The 26233-nt window shown below is 42.0% G+C and overlaps 1 protein-coding gene across 3 annotated transcripts in view; it reads left to right on the forward strand.

Moving 5' to 3' along the window:
- Positions 1-19074, forward strand: part of ARHGAP6 (Rho GTPase activating protein 6) — a 470040-nt gene extending 450966 nt beyond the window's left edge. For all 3 annotated transcript variants that reach the window (XM_045538565.1, XM_045538567.1, XM_045538568.1), the window contains exons 11-13: positions 11586-11854; positions 13901-13981; positions 17220-19074. In XM_045538565.1, coding sequence (XP_045394521.1) covers positions 11586-11854; positions 13901-13981; positions 17220-17824 — 955 coding nt within the window. In that variant the 3' untranslated portion in view covers positions 17825-19074. The remainder of the gene's footprint in view (positions 1-11585; positions 11855-13900; positions 13982-17219) is intronic.
- The last annotated feature ends 7159 nt before the right edge of the window (positions 19075-26233 follow it).

Below are 26233 nucleotides of genomic sequence, written 5' to 3' on the forward strand. Positions count from 1 at the left end.
CATAGCATTTTTTTTCTTTCTTACTCCTATATAAAATAATAGTATGTCTTATTTCTTAGAAACAATGACACATGTTAAGTTATTCCTGTATGATAATGTTGAATTCAATAAATTGATTTTCAGTTATGATTATTTCAGATATTTTAAAAATTATATTATTTAGAGAAATTTGCTGAAAAAGGATTCCATATTGTTTGGTCTCCTTCTTTCCCAGGTCATTACATTAATAGCACTGCTAAATTCAGCTTCACTCCATCTCCAGCCAAGCAGGAAAGACCTTTTAATTGGATCACCCTTTCAAATGCACTTTTAAAAATCCATGTCTATGATAATCATTATCAGGCCAAATTATGGTTCAAGTAAGACGTTTTGCCCGGATTCAAGACTCAAGAGCCATGAGGGAATAAAAATACATTCAAATTGTGTAAATAGGGTAGCATTTCATGGTCTTGCTTATCATATCAGAGAATTGGCCTTACACTTAAATTTTTCCTATCTTTCTAAGCCTCATCAAGGTTTAAGTTCTAACTTAAGTTTTTATACTAACAAATGGCTTTTCTTCCAACAGATTATGTACCAGCAGAATTTTAATGAACTCGCTTATTTCCCTCTCTTTTGCAAAAAAGAAACAGACATAGTGGCATATCTATTTGTGAATCCCTCATTAAGCTGTATTTATAACATATCACTGGTACTCTGTGACAAAGCTAGAAAACACACACCTAAAAATCCACTGATTTTTGACTGGCCAAATTTCTGCTTTTGTGTGGCACTATTAACTAGATAAATTTTGCACTTTAAAGAGCAGTTGGTAGAAGTTATTTTCATGTGGTTTTCGAGTATGTTCTCTGCACATAAATGCCAAGGTAAAAATTGAACCTTTCTTCCTCTACTATTAGAAGAAGCATGCATGTTAAGCCCATCCCAAGCTGTACAATTGTCTAGCCTCTTCTGTTCTCTATCCCTATGAAAGTAAAAGGTAGAATTATAAGGTCTAGCCAAGCTGACTCTAGACCAAGGTCTTAGGTGAGTGTCTGGGCTTCCAGGAAAGGCAGGGGAGCTCATGGGAGGTCTGTGTATGTCAAGGACTGGCATTATCAGAGAACAGAAAACATTTGGGGAAGACTGACTTAGTAAGGAGGAGAAGAAAATGTTTGGCTTTTTTATGGCTAAGTATAGGCCTAGGAACAGCCCAAAAGGCTGATAATAATGCCATGAGGTAAGATGCATTCATTAATAAATGAATATTTATTTTTAGTGACCTTTTGAGGCTTGAAACTCCTACCCTTGAGCTATAGGTGGTCTCTTTATGCCATAAACATATGCTTCCCAAACTTTACTGTGCATACAGATCACCAGATCTTGGTAAAATGCTCTTTCTGAATCAGTAGGACTGACCAGTGAAGACCTGAGAATCTGAATTTCTAACAAGCTCCCAAGTGATGCTGATGCTGCTGGTCCATGATCCACACTTGGAGTAGATAAAGATTAAAATATTAAAGCATACTTTTGCCTGTAAGAGCTTCCAGACTTGTTGGAGGAGGCCTCTGAGGTTAAAAATAATAGGAGGCCTGTTATGAAGTATGTCACAGAGTACTAAATGATAGGTGCTGGAACAGTTGCTCTCAGACTCACCTGCCCGCTGGAATCACCTGGGGAGCTTGAAGAACAACTATGCTTGGACCACCCTTTAAGAGATTCTGGTTCTTTTGTTCTAGATTGCAATCTGGACATTGGAATTTTTAAAAGTTCCCCACGTAATTCTAATGAGCAACCAGGCCTAAGAATCTCTAGCTTAGATCCACCGCGCTGGATATCACTTATTTACTATCACATGGGAGCTTGAGCTGGGTGATTTTTGACATTGAAAAAAGGCATCTTTGTGTTGACAAAGGAATTCTCCAGACCGTAAATCCACTTGGAGTTTGGAGAAGGGAAAGAGATGGCTTCTGAGAAGAGGAAAGATTTGCAATGAACTTTGAAGACTGGGGAGGATGTAAATGTAAGGTTTTTTGGATAGGCTGGTGTGAGAGAAACAAAGACGAGCAGAGTTGAAAGGGGTAAGCAACGAGGCTTTATTGGGGCACTCCCGGGCAAGGTTCACGGGCCCCAAGAGAGAGAGACCCAGGAAGTCGCATCACCCAGAAGTCTGAGTGGGTTTATATATGTTTTTAGGGCTGCGGGTAGGGGTTTCTTTGTCAGGAAGATTTATGGTGGGGGAGAGCAAGGAATTTTCCATTGCAGTTTTAGGGTGGGTATTGAGAAATAGGAGGGGCCACTGGTATGTGTGGACTCTAGGAACCGAGACTCTTATCAGGGTAACCATCCAGGTGTGGTCGTCCTTTAACTTAGCTGGGCCTTGCAGGCATTGTCCTTGGCAGGTCTCATGGGCTTCTTCTTTTTCCATTAGGGAGGGGAGGGGTGCCTGCCACCAGCCTTATAGTAAACAGGTCTGGTTGTTTGGTGAGCTTGGAACAAGGGCCTGGACATAACAGTAAATATGTTGACTGGCGGGGGCATGATAGAGGCTGACCAGCACTGAGGGCACAAGCCCTAGAATGGCTGGCTAAGGGGTGGTATTTAAGTCAAGAAGCAGTGATGATGGAGTATAGTGACAATAGATTACTGTGATGGTAAATTATATTATAATACCCCAAACTGCCACATGTTGCTGTTATCCATCAACAACACATGCCTGTGTAGTCAATTATCCACCAATAACACATGTTTGTGTAGTTTAACATACTGCTTAAGGCTTCAGATCCAGAGCCAGATCCAGAGCCAGATCACATGAGTTTGAATTCCAATTCCAGGGCTCTTAGCTGTGTGGTCTCGGATAAGTTAGTTAATCTTTCTCTGTCCCAGCTTCCTCATCTGTAGACGAGAGATAGACCATAGCACCAACTTTAATATAGAGTTGTCTTCTCTTAGAATAGTATATAGTTTATCATAAATGTTTAATAAATGTTAACAATTACTAACAGATTGCTTCAAATTTCACCAATTGGTTCATTTGCAACTATTTACCAAAGACTTGGGCATCTCTAGACTCTATTTTGGTTTCCATGAGATAGCAACCTACAAGGCAATATGGCACAAGAGAGAACTTTAAGTTGTGGCATTGTGTCCTAAAGCACAGCCCATTATTTGTTTCTGACCCTTTGGGTTTTTTTTCCTGAAGCTTCTGTTCTTTGCCACCAGTTCACATACCTAAAGAAAGCTTTACATTCCTGTGAGGCCAAGTGGAAACTTCACAAGATTTTATTTGCAGGGGAAAAGAAACAAATTTTCAAAAGTGTAAAACCAAGAACAAGAAAATATTTATTATAATTTCTGTTTTGAAAGAGCAAACATTGAGTGATATTTGGGAACTTAATGTTTTGTTTTGATCTGGGTTTTTCCCTGCTTCATGCAACATCGGTATCGGAGGAGCGAAAGGAGAATTCATTATTTTTTCTTGTGCTTGTCTGCTTAGATGTTTGGCTCCAACCAAACAGGATACCAAAGGGAGATTAGAAGAGATTTCTATTACTAAGAATGCAAGACTTCCAGTTTTTAAAAATTGCTTGTCTGGTATCTTTAATAGAATTATATGCTCTTTTCTCCCAAGGTACTTAAAATAGATCCCCCACCCCTTTGATTTAGGGATGTGAGGAAGTAGGGGATGACAATGGGAGGTTAATCAAAGAGGAAAGGGCATGTTGAATGTGGGCATTTGCAATAGAACAAAGGTATCATAGCAGGGCTGGGACTAGGGAGATGCCTAGACACAATATTTAAGGGGGCATCAAAAAATCATCAAAATTAACTATATCGTGATGTAATAATTTTTGAAACTCAAGTTAATGCCGAAAATCTTTGATGACAAAATGTCAAAAAAAAACTAGTGTCATGCTTAGCCATACTGGTACCTGAAGGTACAAAAGGTAAAATGTGTGCCCCTGGCTTAAATGGAGGCAACTCATAAATCATATTTCCAAAATTGACTCTGTTTTTCTTGGTTCCAACCAAGAGAATTGCTATGTTTGACAATTTCTCTTGACCAAGTGATAATCTTAAATAATTTTAAATTAAAGTAACCCAAAATAAGATAATAATGAAATTCCGTTTTGGCATAAATAAAACATTTAAGTTAATATAGTAAGTTCTAATGTACCAATTTTTTTATTTTTCGATGTTTTTCAACTGCTCTGATGCTCTGGGAAAAAAAAATAACCATGCATAAAACCATGTATACAGAGGTGTAATTTTCCTTTTGCCTGAGGCGCCTCAAGCCCCTAGGGTTCTTCTAAGGGATGCTTTGCAGAACTGAGCTTGATAAATGTGAAAATCCTCTATAAATCCTGAGCTCAGGAGAGCACAGCAGAGCTCAGATCATCTGAGACATGGTAACTAGTTTTAACAACAGTTCTTTTAATTTTTAAATGAAGTCTTGAGAAAGTATATAAGGATGATTTGCTTTTATTCCATCAAACCTCATAGGCACCCCAGGAATAGAATATTAATTAAAGAAGGCTAAGTAAAGCATTCTCTACTATTTTTTGGAAACAAGATCAAAATAGGACACATTTAGCTGCATTTGGGGAGAAGGCAGATGTGGATGAACTAAACCCATAAGTATATAGTTTTAGATTTCATCGTGGTTAATTCTGTTAGTGGCCTTCACCAAGTTTTTACCAAAATTGTCAAAAAATAGTAAAATTGGTGACTAGTGAATCAGGACCATTGTTTAAGAGCAGTACTTGTCTCAAAAGATAAAATTTCAGAACTGGAAAATAATTGTTTTGTTTAGCTGAATGTTCATCCTATTGAATGATAGGTGTCCCTTCTTCATTCTGGGGAAACGTTAGGCTTTCTCGTAATTTAAAGTTATCACATTTCACTTCTCAAATAAATATCAGGTAGACAATTTATTTTAATCTTTCAAAGATCATCATTAAAAATGTCTTCTACAAATCCATAGAGTATTATGAGATGGACTACGATTTCTGTTTTTCTTTTACTAGGATTTGTCAAATCAGAAAAAAAGTTTCAGGAATTTTTCAGAGATAAGAAATCTGTCTTTATCTGTATAGTATAACAGCAAAGAATCCTATTAACTGGCAGTAGCTAGTGGCCTCAACTTTCATTTCATTCCCGTACCCTGGAATTCATGAAACATTAACCCATCCACCCCCCGACACACACAAACACACACACACACACACACACACGCACACTCCATTTAAGAAAGCCCTTTCAGCCAGAGAGGTTTAGAAAAAGCCTTATGTGGAGGAGAGAATTCCATAACAAAAAATTCCAAAAAGTGTGAATGTGCCTTCTATGGAAAGGCAATCTAAGATGGAGGAAGAATTTATAATGTCACCCCTTCCTCCCTGTAACACCTTTACTATGACTCACAGCTTCCTTATAAGTTTAAAAACTATTAATTTGAAGATGTTTTATCAAGCCCACTGTAAATAAAACGAATAAAGACAGCACTGTCTTATCTTCACAGTGTCTTATCTTCAAATGCTCAAGGACTAACAATGAGGGGAGAAATTTCACAAAGCTCAATGTCACAGTGCTGGCCTCATCATCCGGTAGGGAGTTTGGATCCATGTCAGCTCCTCTTTGAAGTGGGGTGCCTTTTTCCCTAGGAATCTTCCTAAGGGAGGCTTTTCAGAACTGAGCATGATTAATGTGAAAATCCTCCATGATTCCAGAGCTGCTGCGGCAGTGGATTCCTTTCCCAGTACAATTAATATCATCCAAAATGGTTACATGCTTTGAGTTCCAACAAGCTGAAGTTTATCAGTTGAATGATTAAGCCAAAAATGAAGCCAATGTACATTTGCAATCTCCACGGGTGCTTCTCACTGGGGTAGCTCAGTGAGGGGCTGGGCTGGCCACATCCGGTAATTGAACCGGAGTTTTCCATTTATCCCCAGAACAAGTTCTGTGCTTCCGGCTGCAGCGCAGGCCTGCCCGCAGTACCCTGCCAGCGCGTTTACGCCCTGATCTGGAGGGAGCAGCTAAGGGTGAGAACGTGCCTCGCTCTCCATGCCCGTCTCATGCTTGTCTGGTTAGCTGAGACTGGCTATGCATGCTGTGGATGGTCCTGGGGTCTGGGGGTGTAATGGGGAAACCCTCCATGCGTGGAGGCAAACCCATGTTGACTGGAAACCCATCCACCCAACACTCTCAACCTCAATCCATGTCACCCTGGGACTAGAAAGAGAATTCACTAGGCACTTTTGGATGCAAACCCATGTCAACTGACAATTCGTCCACCCAACATTCCTGAACCTCGATCCATTAAACTCCAAGACACAGAAAGAGAGGCCACTACATGCTTTTAGACTATTCCTCATCTAATGAATCACTGGTCAGAGTAAATACTTTATATAAATAGATTCATGAGTATTTTAATGCCTTTATTTGAAACCTTGAACTCAAAACTGTCTTCTTAGAGTTGGATTATCCTAGGGGCAAATCTAAGAGAAGACATTTGTGGCTGCTTGTCTCATTTTTCAGACATACCTAATGGGGACGTGATCTTGTAAATTTGACACTGAGTGTCCTATGGAAAAAAATCACTGAAAACCTTCCTCCTGGGCTCATTTCTCCACCAGTGTTCAGGAATGAGAGAGTTCTGCTAATCAGAGCTAGGCAGGAAGGTAACGCTCACTCTAGGAGCTCCCAGAGCTGACTCACAATAACAGGTTTTAGCCCTGCTCAGGGGACCCTGATCCTGGCTGACGACCACTTCTCTGACAGTCGTAGCCTGAAAGGTAGCTTTTCTTTCTTTTCTCATTTTTATCTCTAGGTTTCAGGTTCAGAGAAATTTCCTTTCCTATCTTCTTTTGCCATCCACATTTCTACTACACTGTACCTGGACTTATTCATACCCTGTTCTGTCACAGAATTTCTGGATTATAAAAACTTGTTTTCTGATTTGTGATTTTTTTATATTAAGACTATTACAAAGCTTTATAGATTTTACCTGATTTATTTATACATTTGACAAACTGACTACTGGAAACAGTAATTTCCATAAAATTACAAATGTTTCAGAAACTTTGGGTTAGAATAGAAAGCTCTGGAAGTGGAAAATGGACAGACACAAAAAGCATAGGTATGTAATGAAAGTGTCCACAATGACTGGGCATCCAGCCCCCTAGAGGAAAAAAGTGCTCTGAAACGCTCTCATAGTTCTACTTCCAGGCCTCTGGAAATTTCTCCGGACTCCAGCCTCCATTCAGCAATCTGGTTCTCTCCCTCACTTCTGTTTCTTTACTTCTAATTGTATTTCCTAAGTGGATCCGTGTGTGTGCATGTGTGTATGTGTGTATATAGTTGCATGTGTGCATAAGTGTGCACGTATATGTGTGTGCATGTGTATATGTGTGTATATGTGTGTGTATTTGTGTGTGAATATGTGTATGCATGTGTTTGTGTGTGTTGTGTGTATATGTGGGTTGTGTATATATTGATCCTGAATTTGCTTCCAACAAATTCAATGATAAAGCAATAGAATGGCACTAAACTTTTTAAAATCTTGGAACTGCCTATGTTGTTGTGAGAGTCCTAAGGAGTGAATAAAACAGTTTTGTTTTTTAATTGGTGGGCTTTCACATGGGGAGACAACTCCTGGACATAGCTTCTTAGGCAAATTTGGCTGCCACCTTCTGACCTCTGCTGAGAAAATAAAATGATAGATAGGAAAATATTCTAAACATTTAAAAAGGCCTTCAACTCTAAGTATAAAAGATAGCATTTTGCTATTGACTTGTAATAACATTGAATACTATTTATCAAATAAATGTTAGAAGAGTGCCAGCCCCTACTGCCTCTACTGCAAGAAAGCCATGTTATTTAGTCAACTCCTTGTTTTGTTCACTCATTTCCAGCCCAAGGTCAGGAACAAGGAGGGTTGTTCACAGTAGTCTGGTACAATGCCTGCCACATAATTAACTGTGTATAAATATCAACTTTTACTCTTCTCACAGGCCAAGGGGTTATTTCACGTAAGTGTATTTCTCCAGCTGCTTGCCATGGGCACTCACACTGTACCTCGTGCCATGGCCAGGATATACTGGGGTCTGCGAAAGGAAGACATCATCTCTCGTGGGATGGCCTCCTCTGTCTGTGTCCTTGGCTGTGACCCCAGCCACTCCGAGGAGGTTCAGGGCCTGTGTCTACCGTGAGACATCTCATCCACCTCTACCTCTAGAGATTAGCTTCAGCCCCCTCCCCATTTCTCCCCTGATTATGGCCCCAGCTGTGGTCACTTTGGTGACTTGACTTAGGAGATTGAATGAGAAGAGCAGAGAAAGTCAGATTGGCCATTTCTGCCCCTCTTTTACCTCAACATGTTCTGATCCACAACCAAACTACATTCAGTTGTCTAGATCCTGCTCACAGCAGACAGAGGAGGTCCAGGAATCAGCTGAGATGGCCACAATCTCCCTCCTTCCTCAAGCTGTGGCTCCAACCACCCAGGGTCAAGACCACCACGTTCACCTCCAGTCCAGCCAATGCTGCAGTTTGGCCACCATCTTTGGTTTCCCTCCCAATTTGGCTCTTAGCAGACTCTTAGCTCACTGTCATATCTATGGATTGAGAGAGGAAAGGAAGATTTGGTTATGAGAGGTTCTCAAACATCCCCATGCATCAGAATCACCTGGAAGGCTTCTTATAAACACAGTTTGTGGGTCCCACCCCGAATTTCCCTTTCCATAGACAGAGCTGGCTTCCTGGGCTGTGATCCACACTCAGAAGTAGCCCATGTTTGGTTTCATAAATCTGCTGTCACCATCTTGAAATTCATTTTTTTTAACATGGGACCCCACATGTCCATTTTACACTGGGATCTGCAAATGATGTAGCCAGTCTCGTCTGTAGGTCCAGAATGGAGCTTGAGAGTTTACATTTCCAACACATTCCCAAGTGATGCAGATGTTGCCCCCTGGGGAGCACACTTTCACAACCACTCAGTGAGATTTTGCAGAGTCGACCCAAAGAATAGAGGAAAGGGACAATGGCCGTCTACCACTGCCTCCTCTCTCCCCTCTACTTCATGAGATCCAATCAGAGCTCTGAAAATGGAGGAATAAATAGTGTGGCAACTTCAGTTAGTTTTTTTTTTTTGTTGTTGTTGTTGTTTTCATTGTCCTTGTTTTATTTTGCTTTGTTTTCACCAAACTAAATATTCTCATGGGGCATACTGCCTTTTCAGCCTCCTCCCCAACAATTAATGTAGGCATAATTTCCCTGTCTATACATCAGTCCAAAAACAATTTTTTGAAGCAGCTTGAAAAAAAAATATGTAAAGTGGAGCAATATCATGGTAAGTAATTTGAGAGGTTGGGCGAAGGAAAATGATGGAAAGAGTGATAAGATAAGGTGAAGTTAGGATGGGAAACACACAAAGACACCCCAGGCTTCAATACACCAACTCAAGTGGTGCCTCAATTCTTCCGAGGCTTTTAGCAGTCATTGGAGACAGAAATACATTATTTATTGCATGACTCATGGTTCCATAAGGTAAAAATAACCTACTCGTTCAGTAGAAATCCAAATGCCCCTAGTTCCCAAGACTTAGGAGAAATTTCTTCCATGGGTATCTTTCTTTACGCACATAACTCCAGGCTGCATCTGCAACTTATACCATTTTGTTGAATGTATTCTCTTCTGTACATGCTATAACACAGATGAGCAAGACATGTGACAGAATTATTGGAGTCTTCATGAGCTAAAATGTGACGTTTTCAAAATTTTCCCCCCAATATGAGAGGGCAAAAAAAAAAAAACCCACAAAATAAAACATTTGTAGCCCTGACTTTTTTTGTCTTGGCTAATGAATTGACTATCCTTGAAAAGTCCCATAAAATAAGGCTTTATGTACTCACTATTATTGATATAAAACCATGACTTACTCCTGCTGAGTAGAGGTAAGACATTTTTATTAATGACTGGGAAAATGTCAACTGAACAGGGAAAACAAATGAAATTAGCCAAATAATACAATGTCTAGCCCTGGTCAGAACATGGAACCCTGATTTTGAGCTGAGGTCCATGTTAGCTACCAATTCAAAACATTCCATTTTTTTCATTTTCATAATAGACTTTCCTCAACTGGAGTTATGGCCCATGACAACAGACAAGTGTCCATTTGTTTTCTTTTGTGTTCCCTTAGCTAGAATTAGGGAGATTTTTCTCCCCTTTAATTAGATATGGTGGTTAAATTGTTCTTTCCCTCACTTTCCAACAGAAATACTAAATTACTTTTATTTTTCCTTCAAATTTATTGGTAGCCTAAAGGTCTGGAAAATCATTCTCATGGCGGTCCTCTGATTCCTTCCCCTAAAATTATCTGATATCAGTTCAAAGAGGAGGCAAGGAAAGGACTTATTTATTCCATGTGGGTAAGAAATGTCCTTGGCAAAAGTGCTCAAGCCCCTGCCTGCCCCAGTGACAGTGCTGTATCACAGATGCTGGCAAGTTGCTCCCCTGGATACCAACCCCTGCTGGAAACCTGTGACAAGCTAGATCCCCTGTGGGCGCACTTCCTCCATTTTACATGCACAAAACCATTTGGTTAGCAAAGCATTGCTCAGGCGTGTGTTCACCTTCTTTAAGACCACAAAGGCTTTGTTTTGAAAAATTAAACCGAAAGAGAGCAAAGACTAGTAAAGAGAAGGGAAGTAGGGGTGGGGCAGAAAACAGAAGCAGTTTCTGGAACTTTTAATCAATCTTTGATTGTTTCCCTTCAAGATGTTGTCAGGGCCACTGTTTTGAGGAAGGTAGAAAATAAAGATGTTTCCAGGTAAGACTTCCCACACGCCTTTCATGTTCCTGAAGTTTTCATTTTGCTGTTCCACTTACATTTTCACTGTTATTTCTGATGCTGTGACAACTCATAAGATTATGCTATGGTATGCTAATTAGCATGTCTTACATCGGTTTGTAAAAACACTAGTGCCTTGCAGAATCATTTTGGATTTGGACTCTAGTGACGGTCATACATTTATATTTTTCAGCCACCATTTTATACATGTCCCCACCAGTAGCATCATCATCTTCATCACAGGAAGGATGAATTTACTCACACTAAGTAGTTTTAGGGAGAAGAAAAGTTGTCCATAAACCCATACTGAACTTGAAGCAAAGTGTCAACCCTAGTTTTATTACAATTATTTTTAACTCAGGACATTGATGAAGGTAAAAGAGTTATCTGCTAGTTTTTCCTTACTTAATGGTGAGCATCAGGTTTTAATTTAAAAGTGGACACAGGAGTTAGTCCCTGAGGCATTTCAGCGACCCATATTGGCGACCCCATCTGGGCTTGGCGCGCTCCCCTCCCTCCCCGGCTCACGTTTCCTGTTTCATCTGTTGGGTTTTGCTGCCATCTGCTGGCCATTACGTGGTAACGCTTTCACTTCATGGATGTAGACGTCTCAGAACATTGTTCAAAAGGTCTTTTTGTTTCAGCCCCTGTGTCCATGCATTCTCCTCCTGTCAGTGTGTAACGGTCGCGTCGTTTGAATCTGGTCGCTACTTATTAACACACTAACACACCTGTAATTGTCTTGTTGTGCCAGAAGCCCTGACATACTGCAGTCGGAAGTTTCCTTTTCCGTGGGAGGGAGGCACTCCTCTACAGACTCCAACAAGGCCTCCAGCGGAGACATCTCCCCTTATGACAACAACTCCCCAGTGCTATCCGAGCGCTCCCTGCTGGCTACGCAAGAGGACGCGGCGCCGGGGGGCTCAGAGAAGTTTTACAAAGTGCCGGGGCAGTTTATGCTGGTGGGCCACTTGCCGTCTTCAAAGTCAAGAGAAAGTTCTCCTGGACCAAGGCTTGGGAAAGGTAACTGGAACCTGGCCGGCCAACGCTGGCCAAAACAAATGACCCTGCTCTTGTTACATGTGGCATGGTGTGGGGGCGTCTCGGACCTTCTCTTCAACTCTTCCTTGTTTGATGTTCCTGTAGTTGAATGAGCACTTAGTGGGTACCGGCCTCACTCCTACTCCAGGAAGAGGAAGGTGTGGCAAGCCCAGTTGTCTGCTAGGAGAGGGTTCCATCCCTGCAGCCCTATCCTCAGCTATCTGGGAAACAAGCACCTGCCCAGAGAAGCCACTTGTATTCCCAGCTGACTCATTTTCCCCTCCAGCATCCAAGGAAATTTATGTGTCCTGGCTGGTGTGTTTGGGTTGCATATTTGCTAGTCTAAGATGTCATCCAATTACTGCTGTTACTTTTCCAAAGAAAAGCTGAACCTACCCTGCAACAAGACAGTGTGCCAGAACCAGTAGTGTTAGTGTCCAGTGACAAAAGCACTAGGCTTGGAGTCACAAACCTGCCACTTTCAACCAGGCTCTTGAGCGAGTGATTGAGCTTTTCAGAGTCACATTTCCTCCTGCTATGAAAACTCAGAATGATAACAGTCTTAAACTCAGTGGATTTAATTAGCTAATCCACATAAAGCCCTTAATGTAGTACTTAGCTTGTAATAAGCACTCGATGAGACTTGCTATGTAATTGTGTGTGCATTTCTTACCTGCTCCTTAAAACTAGTTGCCTCATCTGCAAAATGATCTCCTGGGAACCTCTTAGGGATGGAATGAGATAATGCTTGTGAACTGCTGAACACGTGGAGGCACCCAGTAGACGTTTGCTTCTGTGAATCATAATCATGATCTCATAACAGGATCGTAGTGAGGATTAAATGAGATGGTGGAAAAGCCTAATATAATACAGCACCTTCCCTCATAAATACTTGTGGACAAACTGAGGGGATTGATGAGTGAATGCGTGCATGAAGAAACCCGTTGATGCCAGTAGCAGAGTATTCCTGAGGGTGGTGCAGAACTGTAACTGTTGTTCCTCTATGTTAATGTGTTTAGTGCCTGTAAGGCCGTTGCCACCCATCACCCTTATATTAGTTTCCTACTGCTGATTTAGGGGCTTAAAACAATACACAAATTTTTTATCTTACTGTCCAGGAGATGAGGAGTCTCAAACGGATCCACAGGGCTGCCTTCCCTTCTGGAGGTCCTAGAGCATCATTTCTCGCCTTTTCTAGCTTCTAGAGGCTGCTGCATCCCTTGGCTCGTGGCCCCTTCCTCCATCTACAAAGCAACATAGCAGCAGCTTCTCCCCTGTCTCATTCTTATAAGGACCCTTGTGATTATATGGGGCCACCCGGATAATCGAGAAAAATCTCTGCATCTCAAGAACTATAATTTAAGCACATCTGCAAACCCCCCCCCCCCGTTTTTTTTTTTTTTTGAGACAGAGTCTCACTCTGTTGCCCGGGCTAGAGTGAGTGCTGTGGCGTCAGCCTAGCTCACAGCAACCTCAAACTCCTGGGCTTAAGTGATCCTCCTGCCTCAGCCTCCCGAGTAGCTGGGACTACAGGCATGTACCACCATGCCCGGCTAATTTTTTCTATATATATATATGTTTTTAGCTGTCCATATAATTTCTTTTCTATTTTTAGTAGACACGGGGTCTTGCTCTTGCTCAGGCTGGTCTTGAACTCCTGAGCTTAAACAATCCTCCTGCCTCGGCCTCCCAGAGTGCTAGGATTACAGGCGTGAGCCACCGCGCCCGGCCTCAAAGCCCCTTTTGAATATAAGATAACAGCTCTATAGGGTCTGGGGTTATGACCCAGATTATTTGGGGGTGGGACTTATTCCATCTACCACAACCATGATATAGAAAAAGCCTTTTTGTAAATCCAAATGAAATGAGCCCCCTGAAAGCAGGTCTAAATTGTATTGTTTATATCCAAGACTATCTCAAATTCAGATCTTTGCACAGAAGAGATGTTATAAACATATTTGTTTATTGATTTCTCTCTTTAAATCTTCATTTTATGTTATATACCTTTTTATACAATTTTTTTTCTAGATATGTCTGAGGAACCTTTCAATATCTGGGGAACTTGGCATTCAACATTAAAAAGTGGAGCCAAAGACCCAGGAATGACAGGTAAAGTATTATCTTTAAACTTTATTACATTTACTTTTTTTTTTTTTTGATACAGAGTCTCACTCTTTTGCCTGGGCTAGAGTGCTGTGGCATCAGCCTAGCTCACAGCAACCTCAAACTCCTGGGCTCAAGTGATCCTCCTGCCTCAGCCTCCCAAGTAGCTGGGACTACAGGCACTGCACGCCTGGCTAATTTTTCTATTTTTAATAGAGATGGGGTCCTGCTCTTGCTCACGCTGGTCTCAAACTCCTGGCCTCAAGCAATCCTCCTGCCGCGGCCTCCCAGAGTGCTAGGATTACAGGCATGAGCCACTGCACCTGGCCTACATTTACTTTTAAAATTAATTTTCTTTAATTTTTGCTTTACTGTCATTATATTACATGCTTATCAAATAGAATTTGGGAAATGCTGAAAATAGGGAGGAAAAGGATAAAATCTCAGTAGGCTTTCCACCCAAATATGCCAACTTTTGACTCTATTTCATTCCATTCCCTTTGGAAAAGTTTTCAAATATTATGATCAGTTTGTGCAACTTTATGTGATTTTCTAACTTCCATTTTCCAGTTATTTTCCATTATCCTTTTTAAGGACAATGGAGTATTCCACAGAATACATATTCATAGTTTATAACCCAATGCTTGGGCAACCAAGTTTTTTCAATTTTTTTGTTGTTGTTATAAATTATGCTGTCAGGAGCCTCTTTTATGTACTTTTTTTAAATTTGTAAAGTATTAATAGAGTCACAAAATTTTGGAAAGCAAGTAAAAGGTTATAAATTCCAAGGAGGAAAGTGAGTCAAATATTATGAATCATTCTAAGAATTCAGAGGTAGTCACCTCGGATTCTGTGGGCTACGGGCCACCCTAGCTTGTGTTCTCTAAGCAGCAGATGGCAGGGCATTTCTCACTGCTGTCTGCAAATCTCATCAGCATCGCAAATGAGTGAGTTTTCATTTCCACTAGCTTAAAAAACAAAATTACATTTATCATTTAATTTGCATTTCTTTCTCACCAGTATTTTTCAGTTTTTCTATTAATTAGTGGAGTTCCCCCCTCCCATTGAATTGTCATTTGTGTCATTTGCTGTTTATGTATGCTAGTGTTTTTAAAATCGAGTCTTATGAACTCTTTATATAATAAAGATGTTAACTCTTTATCTGTATTATTTGCCACTGATATTATCCCTGGCATATTTTTCCCCCTTTTTTTTTTCCTGCTTTGGATATCTGGAAGTTTTTATTTTACTTTTTGACATAATTAATTCTACTGCTGTCTCTTTCTGTGAATTCTTTCACAAAATTAATCTTTAGTTAAGCATGGTCAGTCATCTGTATGCTTTTCTTTTTTATATTGTTTCATGATTTCAACATTTAATTCTTTAATCCATCTAGAATATGTGTTAATGTATGAGATGAAATGCATAAATTATTTGTTTAGTTGTTTTATATATATATATATATATATATATATATATATATACACAGTCCTCTTCCCATTGTTTTGTAATATCTCCCATATTATCTTTTAGAGCACCATGTATTTTTAAATGTAATGGCCTCTGCCCAGCTGACTTTAGCACTAATTCATTATCTAACTATATCTCGTTGTATGTTATGAGGAGCTTGCCTGCTTTCTCCTCCAAGGAGAAACTCTTCCAAGATGCTATGCTATGCTCCATTTTCCTTCTCCTGTTTCAGCTGTCATCTGTATCTGTGTAAATGCTATATGCGCCCCCCCCTTCCCCTGACATGGCCTTGTTCTCTTTCCCTGCCTACCTTTTAAGAAGTGGCTGAGGGCAGACAGGGTAGATGCCTAGGAAAATGGAAGTCTGGGGACATATGCCCCAAGGACTCCTCATCTGCCTTTTGAAATGCACCATTTTTTTCTGTCCTTTCAATTTCTTGTAGAAAGTTTTATCAGTTAGGGAGAGCTAGCTGCTGTAACAACCCCAAATGCCAGTGGTTCAGCCCATGACGGGTGCATTTCTCCCTCATGCCCTAGTCCAGCGTGGGTTGTGTGAGGTGCGGAGGGGTGGGGGTGGCTGAGGAGAGGGAGTGCTTTGTTCCCCATAGTCACACAGGGGCCCAGGCTCCACCTCGCCAGTGGCTCCCCCTTCCTCAGAGACCTCGGAGTCTTCCGTGGTTTCTCCATGCTGGGCTGGTAGTCAAGGGAAGAGAGAGAGCAAGGAGCAGTAGGAAGACGTTTGGTTGGATCTTTTACTAGACCAGGCCTAGAAATGGCTCACACATCTGTCCTCATTTGTTGGCCACGCCTTGTTTCTGTGGCCCTTCTAACTTAAAGGGAGACTGAGAAATGCATTCTAGGAAGCGAAAAGGAACGATTGGGCAAACAACAAGCCAGTGTTTCCCACAGTGGTGAGGGGAGAATATATACAGCAGCTGCTGCATTCATTAGAACCTGGCATGGAATGGGGTATTTTAGGTCCGAAGCGTTTATTTCTACAGCTTCCACCAATGTGATAGAAACATGAACACATTATAGTTTGTATCTTCTCTGGATCACAAATTGCATTGAACAAGAAGGGAACGCTGCTTCTTTTCCCTTCTGAGTTCTGAAAAGTTTTCACAGCCATGTAAAGGGGACCTTTCCTGAAACATAAATCAGCGACAAGGCGATTTCATCTCGTTTGATGCCTGAGCTAACCTGTCATGAGTCTAGGCATATGTGTTTGGAGCCGCCACACGAATTGAGCCAATTAAAAAGTCTTTGTCAGCCAGTCGCGGTGGCTCACGCCTGTAATCCTAGCACTTTGGGAGGCCGAGGCGGGTGGATCGCTCGAGGTCAGGAGTTCGAGACCAGCCTGAGCGAGACCCTGTCTCTACTAAAAAAAAAAAAAATAGAAAGCAATTATCTGGCCAACTAAAATATATATAGAAAAAATTAGCCGGGCATGGTGGCGCATGCCTGTAGTCCCAGCTACTCGGGAGGCTGAGGCAGGAGGATCGCTTGAGCCCAGGAGTTTGAGGTTGCTGTGAGCTAGGCTGACGCCACGGCACTCTAGCCCGGGCAACAGAGTGAGACTCTGTCTCAAAAAAAAAAAAAAAGTATTTGTCATTTCTTTTGCTAGGAAGTTCTTTTCTTTAGGCAGTGGCAGCTAAGAGCATACTGTGCTTTTTCCGTTTTAGAAAAGGGCAGTGGGGAGGAAAGAGCAGGAGTCTAGTCCCCAGCAGGGGCTCCACAAACTGATGCCAGTTCACACCTTCCTCTCTGGCTTCCAGGTTCCTATGGAGACATTTTTGAAAGCAGCTCCCTACGACCGGGGCCCTGCTCCCTTTCTCAGGGGAACCTGTCCCCAAATTGGCCTCGGTGGCAGGCGAGCCCCGCAGAGCTGGACAGCGGCACACAGGTCTCAGGCAGGACTCAGGCGGCGGCCCCCGCGGCCCCCGCGTCTCGCGTCTGCAGCACGCCCCCGACGCGGGTCGCCGAGCCGCACTTGACCCTGAGCAGCGCCCAAGACCTCACCGAGAGCGAGCCGGACGCTGCCTGGCTGCAAAGCCGGGCCCCTCCTCCGTGCCAGAGACCCCGAGGCAGCGGGAGGGGCGACAAGAGGCCCCCTCCTCCCTACCCGGGCCCGGGCAAGCCCACCACCGCGTCGCCCCAGCAGCCCCGAGCAGGCACGGGCTGGGCCGTGGACCCGGGGAGCCAGACGGCCGAGCGGGGACCGCGGAGAAAACTGAGCAGCGCCCACTGCCCGGCCGCCGGCGAGCAGGACGGGCGGAAGCTGGGGGAAGCCGGCTGGCTGGACTGGCAGAGAGAGCGCTGGCAGATCTGGGAGCTGCTGTCCGCGGACAACCCCGACGCCCTGCCCGAGACGCTGGTCTGAGCCGCCCCCCGGCGCCGCCTCTTCGTCCTCTTTTCACACTTTCCAGAAGCAACACCAGAGCAACTCAGCTCACTAGCAGACGCAGAGCGCTCACACCCTCGCCACTGGGAATCAAGTTCTATTGCGTAGCCAGCCTTGGGAAAAACCAAAAATACAACCAAAACGGATAACAATGTCCAATCTAAAAACCACCCTCTTGGCTCTATATAAGATAAAAACCTTTGCTTTGGGGTAGCTTACTTGTTGTATTTATGTGTCTTCAGTTTTGACTAGTGTATATTCTGTAACAGATTATGTGTGATAATCATATATGATGTATTCACAGAGAGAAAACAAAAGGAACAATTTTTTTTAAATCACTTCACTTGTATTAAGCAATGAGAAATACTAAGCAATGAGATTCTATAAACTGTTCTAGAATGCACAAGCGGGTTTCTGTGCTTTTGCCATAGCTTTTTAACTGGGGACAGCCCATCCTTCAATGCTTAAGGAAAACACTAACAAAAGAAAACAAAACAGAATATGAGAAGCCATATTTTTATGTAAGTAGTGAGATACAAAAATATATATTCACTGAATGCTTTTTCATATGGAATAAGGGCTAAGGAAGATATTAGATTTGATACATTATGAGATATATTTTTAGAACCTGTTTAAAAGGATTCAGTTAAGAAAAAGGCCGTGCCTAACAAAAAGATAGACTAATTAAGAAGTCCGTCCCATTTTAGGTCAAATTCAACTTTATATAGACCATATATAATATATATATTTATAATGTATAATTTTTATGTATTTTGCAAAACTGCAAACTGGAATCCAAACTATAAAGTGTTTAAGAATCTATAGAACATGGTTTTACCCTTTGCTCCATAACCAGTATTAACCAAATTACATGCAATTCTTTATAAATTCAATCATATTTGGGATAAAAACTACAGCTTTGTGCTTACATTGTGCCAAAGGCTGAGGAAATGTTTTCTTCCGTAATATTGTGTGTATTGTAAAATGTTCCTACTGTACTTCAGTAAGTTTGAAGTTTTTCAACTGCAAAACCATTTTTGACCAGCAGATGGCGATTTGCTTCAGTATTTTATGAGTTTTTTCACTTAAGAAGGGAAAGTGTATTATAGAAAAATAACTTTTTTTTTTTATAAAACATGCTACTCTTAATTTTCATGTTGGTGATGAAGTTTCCAGTGGTGTTTCTTGAAGTTCTATCTTGTGCCATGATGAATAAAAAGTTAAGCAAAGGCTTTGTTCCCTGGCTTTAAATCTCATGAATGAACTCGTGCCACTTTCCAGACATACACTTCACTATCCAAAAGTCTAAGTGTAATAAATAATGGCAATTCTATGCATATACATATATAGCTAAGGAGCTAGTTAGAAAAATATCAGATGGCTTGGGGACATCAACTCAGTGACACCAAAGCATTTAGAAATTTGTAATTATTTGTTGCAAGTAAAGGCTGATTTCCTCAACTGTGGATGAGGAAGTGGTTTTCTATATGATGACACTCAAGTTTCCTACTCTTTGGACAGGTGTTGCCCAACACAATCCCTGTAAGTTATATCTGCTCTAGAGGGCTTAGATGCCTAATTTGCTTCAGGGCTGAAATAGTAAAGTCTAGAAGTGGCAGGTAGTATTTCTTATTTCAGAATCATTGAAATAGCTTCAGACTCTGCTGTTGTATCCAGCACTTCTGCGACTGACTGGGACTGGGGAACGATTTGCCTGCAGACCTCCAGTTCTTCGTGGCTGCCTAACTTAGCCAAAGGTTGCAAGGAAGATCCAGAGCAAGCACCGCTTGATTGTGGATTGCAGGTGGCTTTTCTATGCCTCCTACTGTCATTCTACTTCTGCTGACCCTGTGACTTCTTGGCTTTGAATTTGATTGTGGTCTGAGCAGTTCTTTCCCTCCTTCTTGGACTGGACTGCATGACATATGGGATCCCCTTCCCACCACACTCTTGCTGTAATAGTCTTATTTTTTAAAATTTCCAGATCAAATGGCCTTGAGATTGATGTCTGTGTCAGAAAAGATAACAAAAAGTATGTCTATCTATTAATAGATCTAAAATAGGCAGTCCAGAAAACAAGGCTGAGAATATCTTCATATATATATTCACTCTCCCTTTCTCTTTGTAACTTTAAGCCCAGTAGCCATATCTTCAGCTTAGGGAGTGAAAACTTGTTTCTTAGATGCCTTTATCATATTGAAAATAAGCATTTTTTGAAACACACACGTGAGACCCAAAGACCTGAGTGGAAATTGAAGTCCTTTCTAACACCTTGTAAATGATATAATACCTGACCAATAAAACTCAAACTCCTTCAAGTTGAACAAAACTCCTTTAACAGAGCCAAGCATGGTGGCTCAAGCCTGTAATCCCAGCTGTTTGGAAGGTGGAGGCGGGAAGATCACTTGAGGCCAGGAGTTTGAGACCAGCCTGAGCAATGTAGGAAGAGCCCGTCTCTATAAAAAATTAAAAAATTATCTAGGCGTGATGTCATGCACCTGTAGTTCCAGCTACTTGGGAGGCTGAGGCAGGATAATCTCACTTGAGCCCAGGAGTTTGAGGCCGCAGTGAGGTATGATGATGCCACTGCACACTAGCCTGGGCAACAGAGGGAGACGCTATCACAAAAAAAAAAAAATATATATATATATATATATATATATATATACACACACACATATATATATATACACATACACACACACACATATAACTCTTTTAACAGGATATTCAAGTCACTCATACCTCCTCAGCAAAGAAATCCTACAAACAAGAAAGATGCTCCATGTGACACAGATGTTTCCTTGTCTATGAATACTTGACATTGACATTGACATTGAAACAATATGAATCATTGTTTTTGTGTCACTGGCAAAGGAACCAGAACGGTGATTGCAGAAATGGCTAAATATGAATCTGTCTTGATCCATTTAAGTAGCTATTAACATATGTTTGTTGTCGGTTTCTATAGAAGAAAAAAAAAATCCCTTATACCAATGGACTTTGTGCAAATTGAGGAAATTTCTAAATAAGCCCAGCTTGCATTTTTTCTTATGCACATTTTAATACACATCTGCTTGGCAGGGAGAAATAGCACTGGGATTAAATATAAAGAGATGCCAGAACAAAGTCCAGGCCTGTGGGGTATGTCATTCTGATAAGCAAACTGCAGGAGGTAGATTATACTGAACCGAGAGAAAGGAAATGACTGAAGACGAGTCACACAGAGATTAAAACAAGGACAGCATCTCAACCGGGCAGAATTTTAAAACAGGACTAAATCAGCAGCAAATGTTCTTCAAGAGAAAAAATACAAACCAAAGGAAAATTCCTACAAAGGTTGGAATTCTTCGGCACAGTTAAGGCGACAGATGGTATTGTGCAGACAGAGGTCTCTGGGGTGTGGACTTCTGATCTGGCATGGTCTTGCCCTCAAATCACCAAGGTGCACAAAGAACCAGCTTGGGAGGTTGCAGAGAGGTCAAAAGATCCTCTAAGTTCAGTTCAGCCAAACTCTGCTCAGACTAGGGTGACCAACTCATTCCAGTTTTCCCAGGAAGGTCCTAGGTTTAGTAATAAAAATCCTGGGCACAGGCCATGCTATGACCTGGCAGGGTGGGGCAAGGTGACATGGGGATCCAGAGCACTCAACCTTGGCACCTTTCAAGTAGGGTGACCAGATAAGATAGAAGACACTCAGTTCAATTCAAATGTCAGACGAACAACTGACCATGTATTAGTATGTTCCATGCAATATCTGGGACATACTTATACTGCAAAATCATTCATTGTCTCAGATATTGCATGGGGTGTACTTACATTAAAAGGGGGTTTGTTGTTTATCTGACATTCAAGTTGAACTGAGCCTCTATTTGCCACATCTAGCAACCCTAATCTCCAGCCCGGATATCCAACCCAGTCTCCAATGGCCTGCTTGACATTCTCACTGAATGTCCCACAGTGCCTCAACTGCCCTAAAGGACTAATTGTACTTCTACTGCTACGCTGAGCCACCTTCTCACCAGCCATCACACCATCCTTGAAGGCTCCTGCCACTTCTCCCCGGCTACCTCGCCTGGGATGCCAGTCTTGTCACCCTTCTGGCGCACGTCTCCTGTCTGTCCACCACCATTGTCTTGGTCCAGGTGCTCAGCCCTGCCTTCTTGGATGGCTGAAGCAGCCTTCCCTCTCTGCCCTCCCACCTGGCCTCCATTCTGCCACCACTCACACTTCCAGAATACACATCTTGTCAGAGGTACACCGCTGTTGATAAACCACTGATGCCCTCCTCCCCCTCTAGTTTACAGGACAAAGTCCACATGATATGATAACATCAAACACGCTCCACCATCCGGTCTCATCTACCTTCCCCCTCTCATCTCTCCCCAACATGGTACCCCATACTCTGGCCATACACAGAAAACCCCCATTTCCACCTACAGGGCACATTTTGCATTTTTGTTCCAAGGGCCTCGATCGCTCTTCCCTACTTTTCCTATTTAATCAATGCTATTTTCCTTGCAAAAATTAGCTCATACTTTCCCTTCCCACAAACATGATGAATCACAGCTTTGCCCACATGGCTGTGTTAGCAAGCATCATTGTGCATTATAGCTACTGTCTTATGTTTTTATCTGGAGGTTGTTCCTACTCTGTCCTTGAGGGTGGGAAGGGACACTTTTCTTTTACTCACAACTGGGCAGAGACCTGACACATAGTTGCATTTGATAAATGCTTTCTGAAAGTATGCACGTGCATATGGTTAAACAGCTTACCATGCAGTGATGGAAAAATACAAGTCCACTGACCTCTCAATGAATGCACAGATAGCAGTATATTTTCCAAATAAAAAGGTTTTTGAAAAAAGGAGGAGATGGTGTGAGGAGAAGCCGGCAGCAAGTACAGAGACACAGTCTCTTAGCCAGTACTGCCCTGCAAAGACGAGTCACCCCAGCTCTGTGCTATACGGCGTAAGGTTTTTTGGATTGGCCGGTGCCAGAGAAAGAAACACAAGCAGAGTGGAAAGGGGCAAGCAATGAGGCTTTATTGGGGCGCTCCCGGGTGAGGTTAACAGGTCTCGAGAGAGGGGGCCTGAGAAGTCGCATCGCCCAGTTTTGAGTGGGCTTATATATGTTTTTAGGGCTGGGGGTGAGGGTTTCTTTGGTAGAAAGATTTATGGTGGGGAGAGCAAGGAATTTTCCATTGCAGTTTTAGGGCAGGTATTGAGAAATAGGAGGGGCTGGTGATATGTGTGGACTCCAGGAACCATGACTCTTATCAGGGTAACCATCCAGGTGTGGTCATCCTCTAACTTAGCTGGGCCTTGCAGGCATTGTTCTCGGCAGGTCTCGTGGGCCTCTTCTTTTTCCATTAGGGAGGGGAGGGGTGCCCACCACCAGCCTTACATATGGGACAAAGAAGATGGGTGGCTTGTGATGCATTACCTTTCCATTGTTAATATTAAAACTTAAATGGTAAATGTGGTAAGTAAATGTATGGGTTAGTGATCAATAAATACTAATGATTGAAAAAGCAAGGACATTTCAAGGTGTGGGCTTTGGAGAACAGGGTTTGACTCCTGGCTTTACCATTTATTAGCTGGGTGACCTCAGGCAAGTTGCTTTAACCTGCTAACTCTCCATTTTCTCAGAGCAGTCAGAGCATAATAACAGGGTTGTTCTGAGGGTTACATGAGAAAAATACCTAAAGAAATATTTTTGTGTCCCAAGTGAGGTCATTTTAGAAACAAAAATTGGGAACATTTGCTGTGAAATGCAGGTAGTATTAGCTAACATTTATTAACGACTTCTGCTCTTGTCTAAATGTTTCATGCACGTTAACTGATTTGACAACCCTCATTTTCCAGAAGGCACAATTGACTTACAGTGATATCAAATGAGTTGCCCAAGGCCACACATCTAGAAAGCAGCAGAAGCAGGATTTGATCATAGACCATACGACTGTGCCACCTGCTGTTTGGAGAATGTGGAGTCAGTGAACAAAGCTCTGTGGTTATTTGCCAGGACAGCCCAGCACACCTCTCCTGCTCAAGTGAGCGGCCATTGTGAAAGCATTTTCCTTTTGAGACCACAATTCACATAGAAGCAGCACACAATATAAAAGGGGTTTTCTGTGACCCAGTCTGGGGGCCATTGTCTTTACCCATTGTTTTCCTGCCCCACTGTCATCACCTACAGAAGTTATATGAGAAGATGTAGCTTCAAAGGAAAGGTTTTCATTATTAAAACAAAACAAAGGCAGAATCGTGCAACAGTGGGAAGTGAGGAGAGCAGGGGAGCCTAAAGAAGAAATGGGAAAGAAGCAAAACTGGGAAAGTGGCATTTACATTGAAGATTTGCTTTCCCATATCCTGCTTGGAACTTTGACCCATGGCCATGTGAATATGTGGCAATTGTAAATGCATCACAAAGACGGGGGTGGGCGGAAGCACAAAGGACTCAAAGGATGCCTGAGGAAAGCGAAGCCTGATCAGATCATGCTCCCTGGTCCAGAAGCAGCCCAGCAGCGTCAGCGTCTCCCGGGAGCTCGTTAGGAAGGAGGATTCACGGCCCGCCCCCGGCCTGCAGGATCAGGAACTCTGGGTGAGGGCCCAGCCATCTGTGTTTTAACAAGCCCTCTAGAGGATTCTGATATACAATACACAAAAGCTGGAGAAGCATCTTGCTGGGGAAATGACAAAAGGGAGAGAGATGGAGGAAAAAGGCAGCAAGATCCAAGATGCTGTTCCAATGCAAGACTTTGCCTGAACAATGTTCATTCATACTTTTTAAAAAATCCAGCTGAAACAGGAAATCATCAGATGATTACATGTTACATTTGAACTGAAAGCACATAAATGTACATCGCTTGCCAATCCTTCAACTTGGAGCCAAAGCTGTTTGCTTCTCTGGGTGTGGCGGGTGTGCAGCGCCTCTTTGTCCTTCTTACATGAACTGCATCCACAGTTCCAGGATTCTTACAGCAAATTTAAGAAACTATTGCAAAACAGCAAGCAAAGAATTATTCTGGAGTTTTACAATATTTTACCATCCCTTGTTAGTTTCATGGTAATATTTTTTCTAATTTTCCTTTAAACCTTTCCTAACCATTCCTTAGTATTTATAGACTTGGTTTATGCATTTACATTGCATCATCTTTTGTTTTAGTCAATTAAATTAATTAAGTTATTGGCTCTGGCTAAGCTGCCTGCTCAACTAATAGAAGCAGAGTAAGGACCTGTTAGCTGTAGGGATCAGCCAGCATATTCTTTTCTTTTTTTCTTTGTGTAAACAGCTTTATTGAGCTATTAATATAATTACATACAATTCAACCAAAGTGTACTGTTCAATGGTTTCTAGTGTAGTCACAGTGCAACCATCAGTTTTAGAATGTTTTCATCACTCCCAAAAGAAACTCCCACACTCATTAGCTGTCACTCCTCAATCCTCCCTCCCACCTCAGCTTTGGCAACCACTAATCTACTTTCTGTCTTTATAAATTTGCCTGTTCTGGGTCTTTCGTATAAATGGAATCATACCAAATGTAGCCCTTGGTGTCTGGCTTCTTTCACTTAGCACAATGTTTTCAAGGTTCATTCGTGTTATAGCATATATTGGTACTTCATTCCTCTTTATGGCTGAGTAATATTCATTGCTTGGATATAGCACAATTTGTTAGTCTACTCATTAACTGGCAGACATTTGAGTTGTTTCCAAACCGTCACATTTTTTAGAGGGGAAGGAAAGCACTGATAAACTCAGAATTAGCTTAAGTGTAGGTCTTTTATGACTGTTGTCTACTGATGTACTTTATGTAAAAACTAGTTTGAAATAGGCTTTCAAACCACATATTTTCCCTTAGCTTAAAGATTCTCAACCTAAAACATGACACAGCCCAGTCCATCCTAACGTGAGGCCACATAAAACACATAGACATTTTGGTCTGAAAGGAGTCTTTGAGATAATTTGAGGAAAGTGAGATTTACAGACCTAAGGTGACTTGTCCCAAATCCCCCAGCTTAATGCAGGGAATCAGCCCAACAATGAAGCTCTCCAATCCCATCTTCTGCCATTACACTAGGCACCACCTCCAGATTTAAAACCCCAGCCTAAGAAAGAGGCCCCAGTGAAGGAAAATGACCTCAATGAAATGATGACTAAGGACGGGATTTTAAATTAACAGTGAAGGAATCCTCTCGTGGATACTACATTTCCTCCCGGCGATTTGTCTGAGTTAATCTAAGCGTGAGGCCCCCCTACGAATGCATGATGGGAGGGGTAGCAGGAGGCCCAGTGCTAAATTGGCTCAATTAGATTGAAGAGAAACCTTAGTCCTCATGGTAGTGGTAGACAGCCCCCTCCCAGTCCACCTCAAATCTTCTGGCCATAA

Source organism: Lemur catta, chromosome X (assembly GCF_020740605.2).
Source record: "Lemur catta isolate mLemCat1 chromosome X, mLemCat1.pri, whole genome shotgun sequence".
Taxonomy (NCBI): Eukaryota; Metazoa; Chordata; class Mammalia; order Primates; family Lemuridae; genus Lemur; species Lemur catta.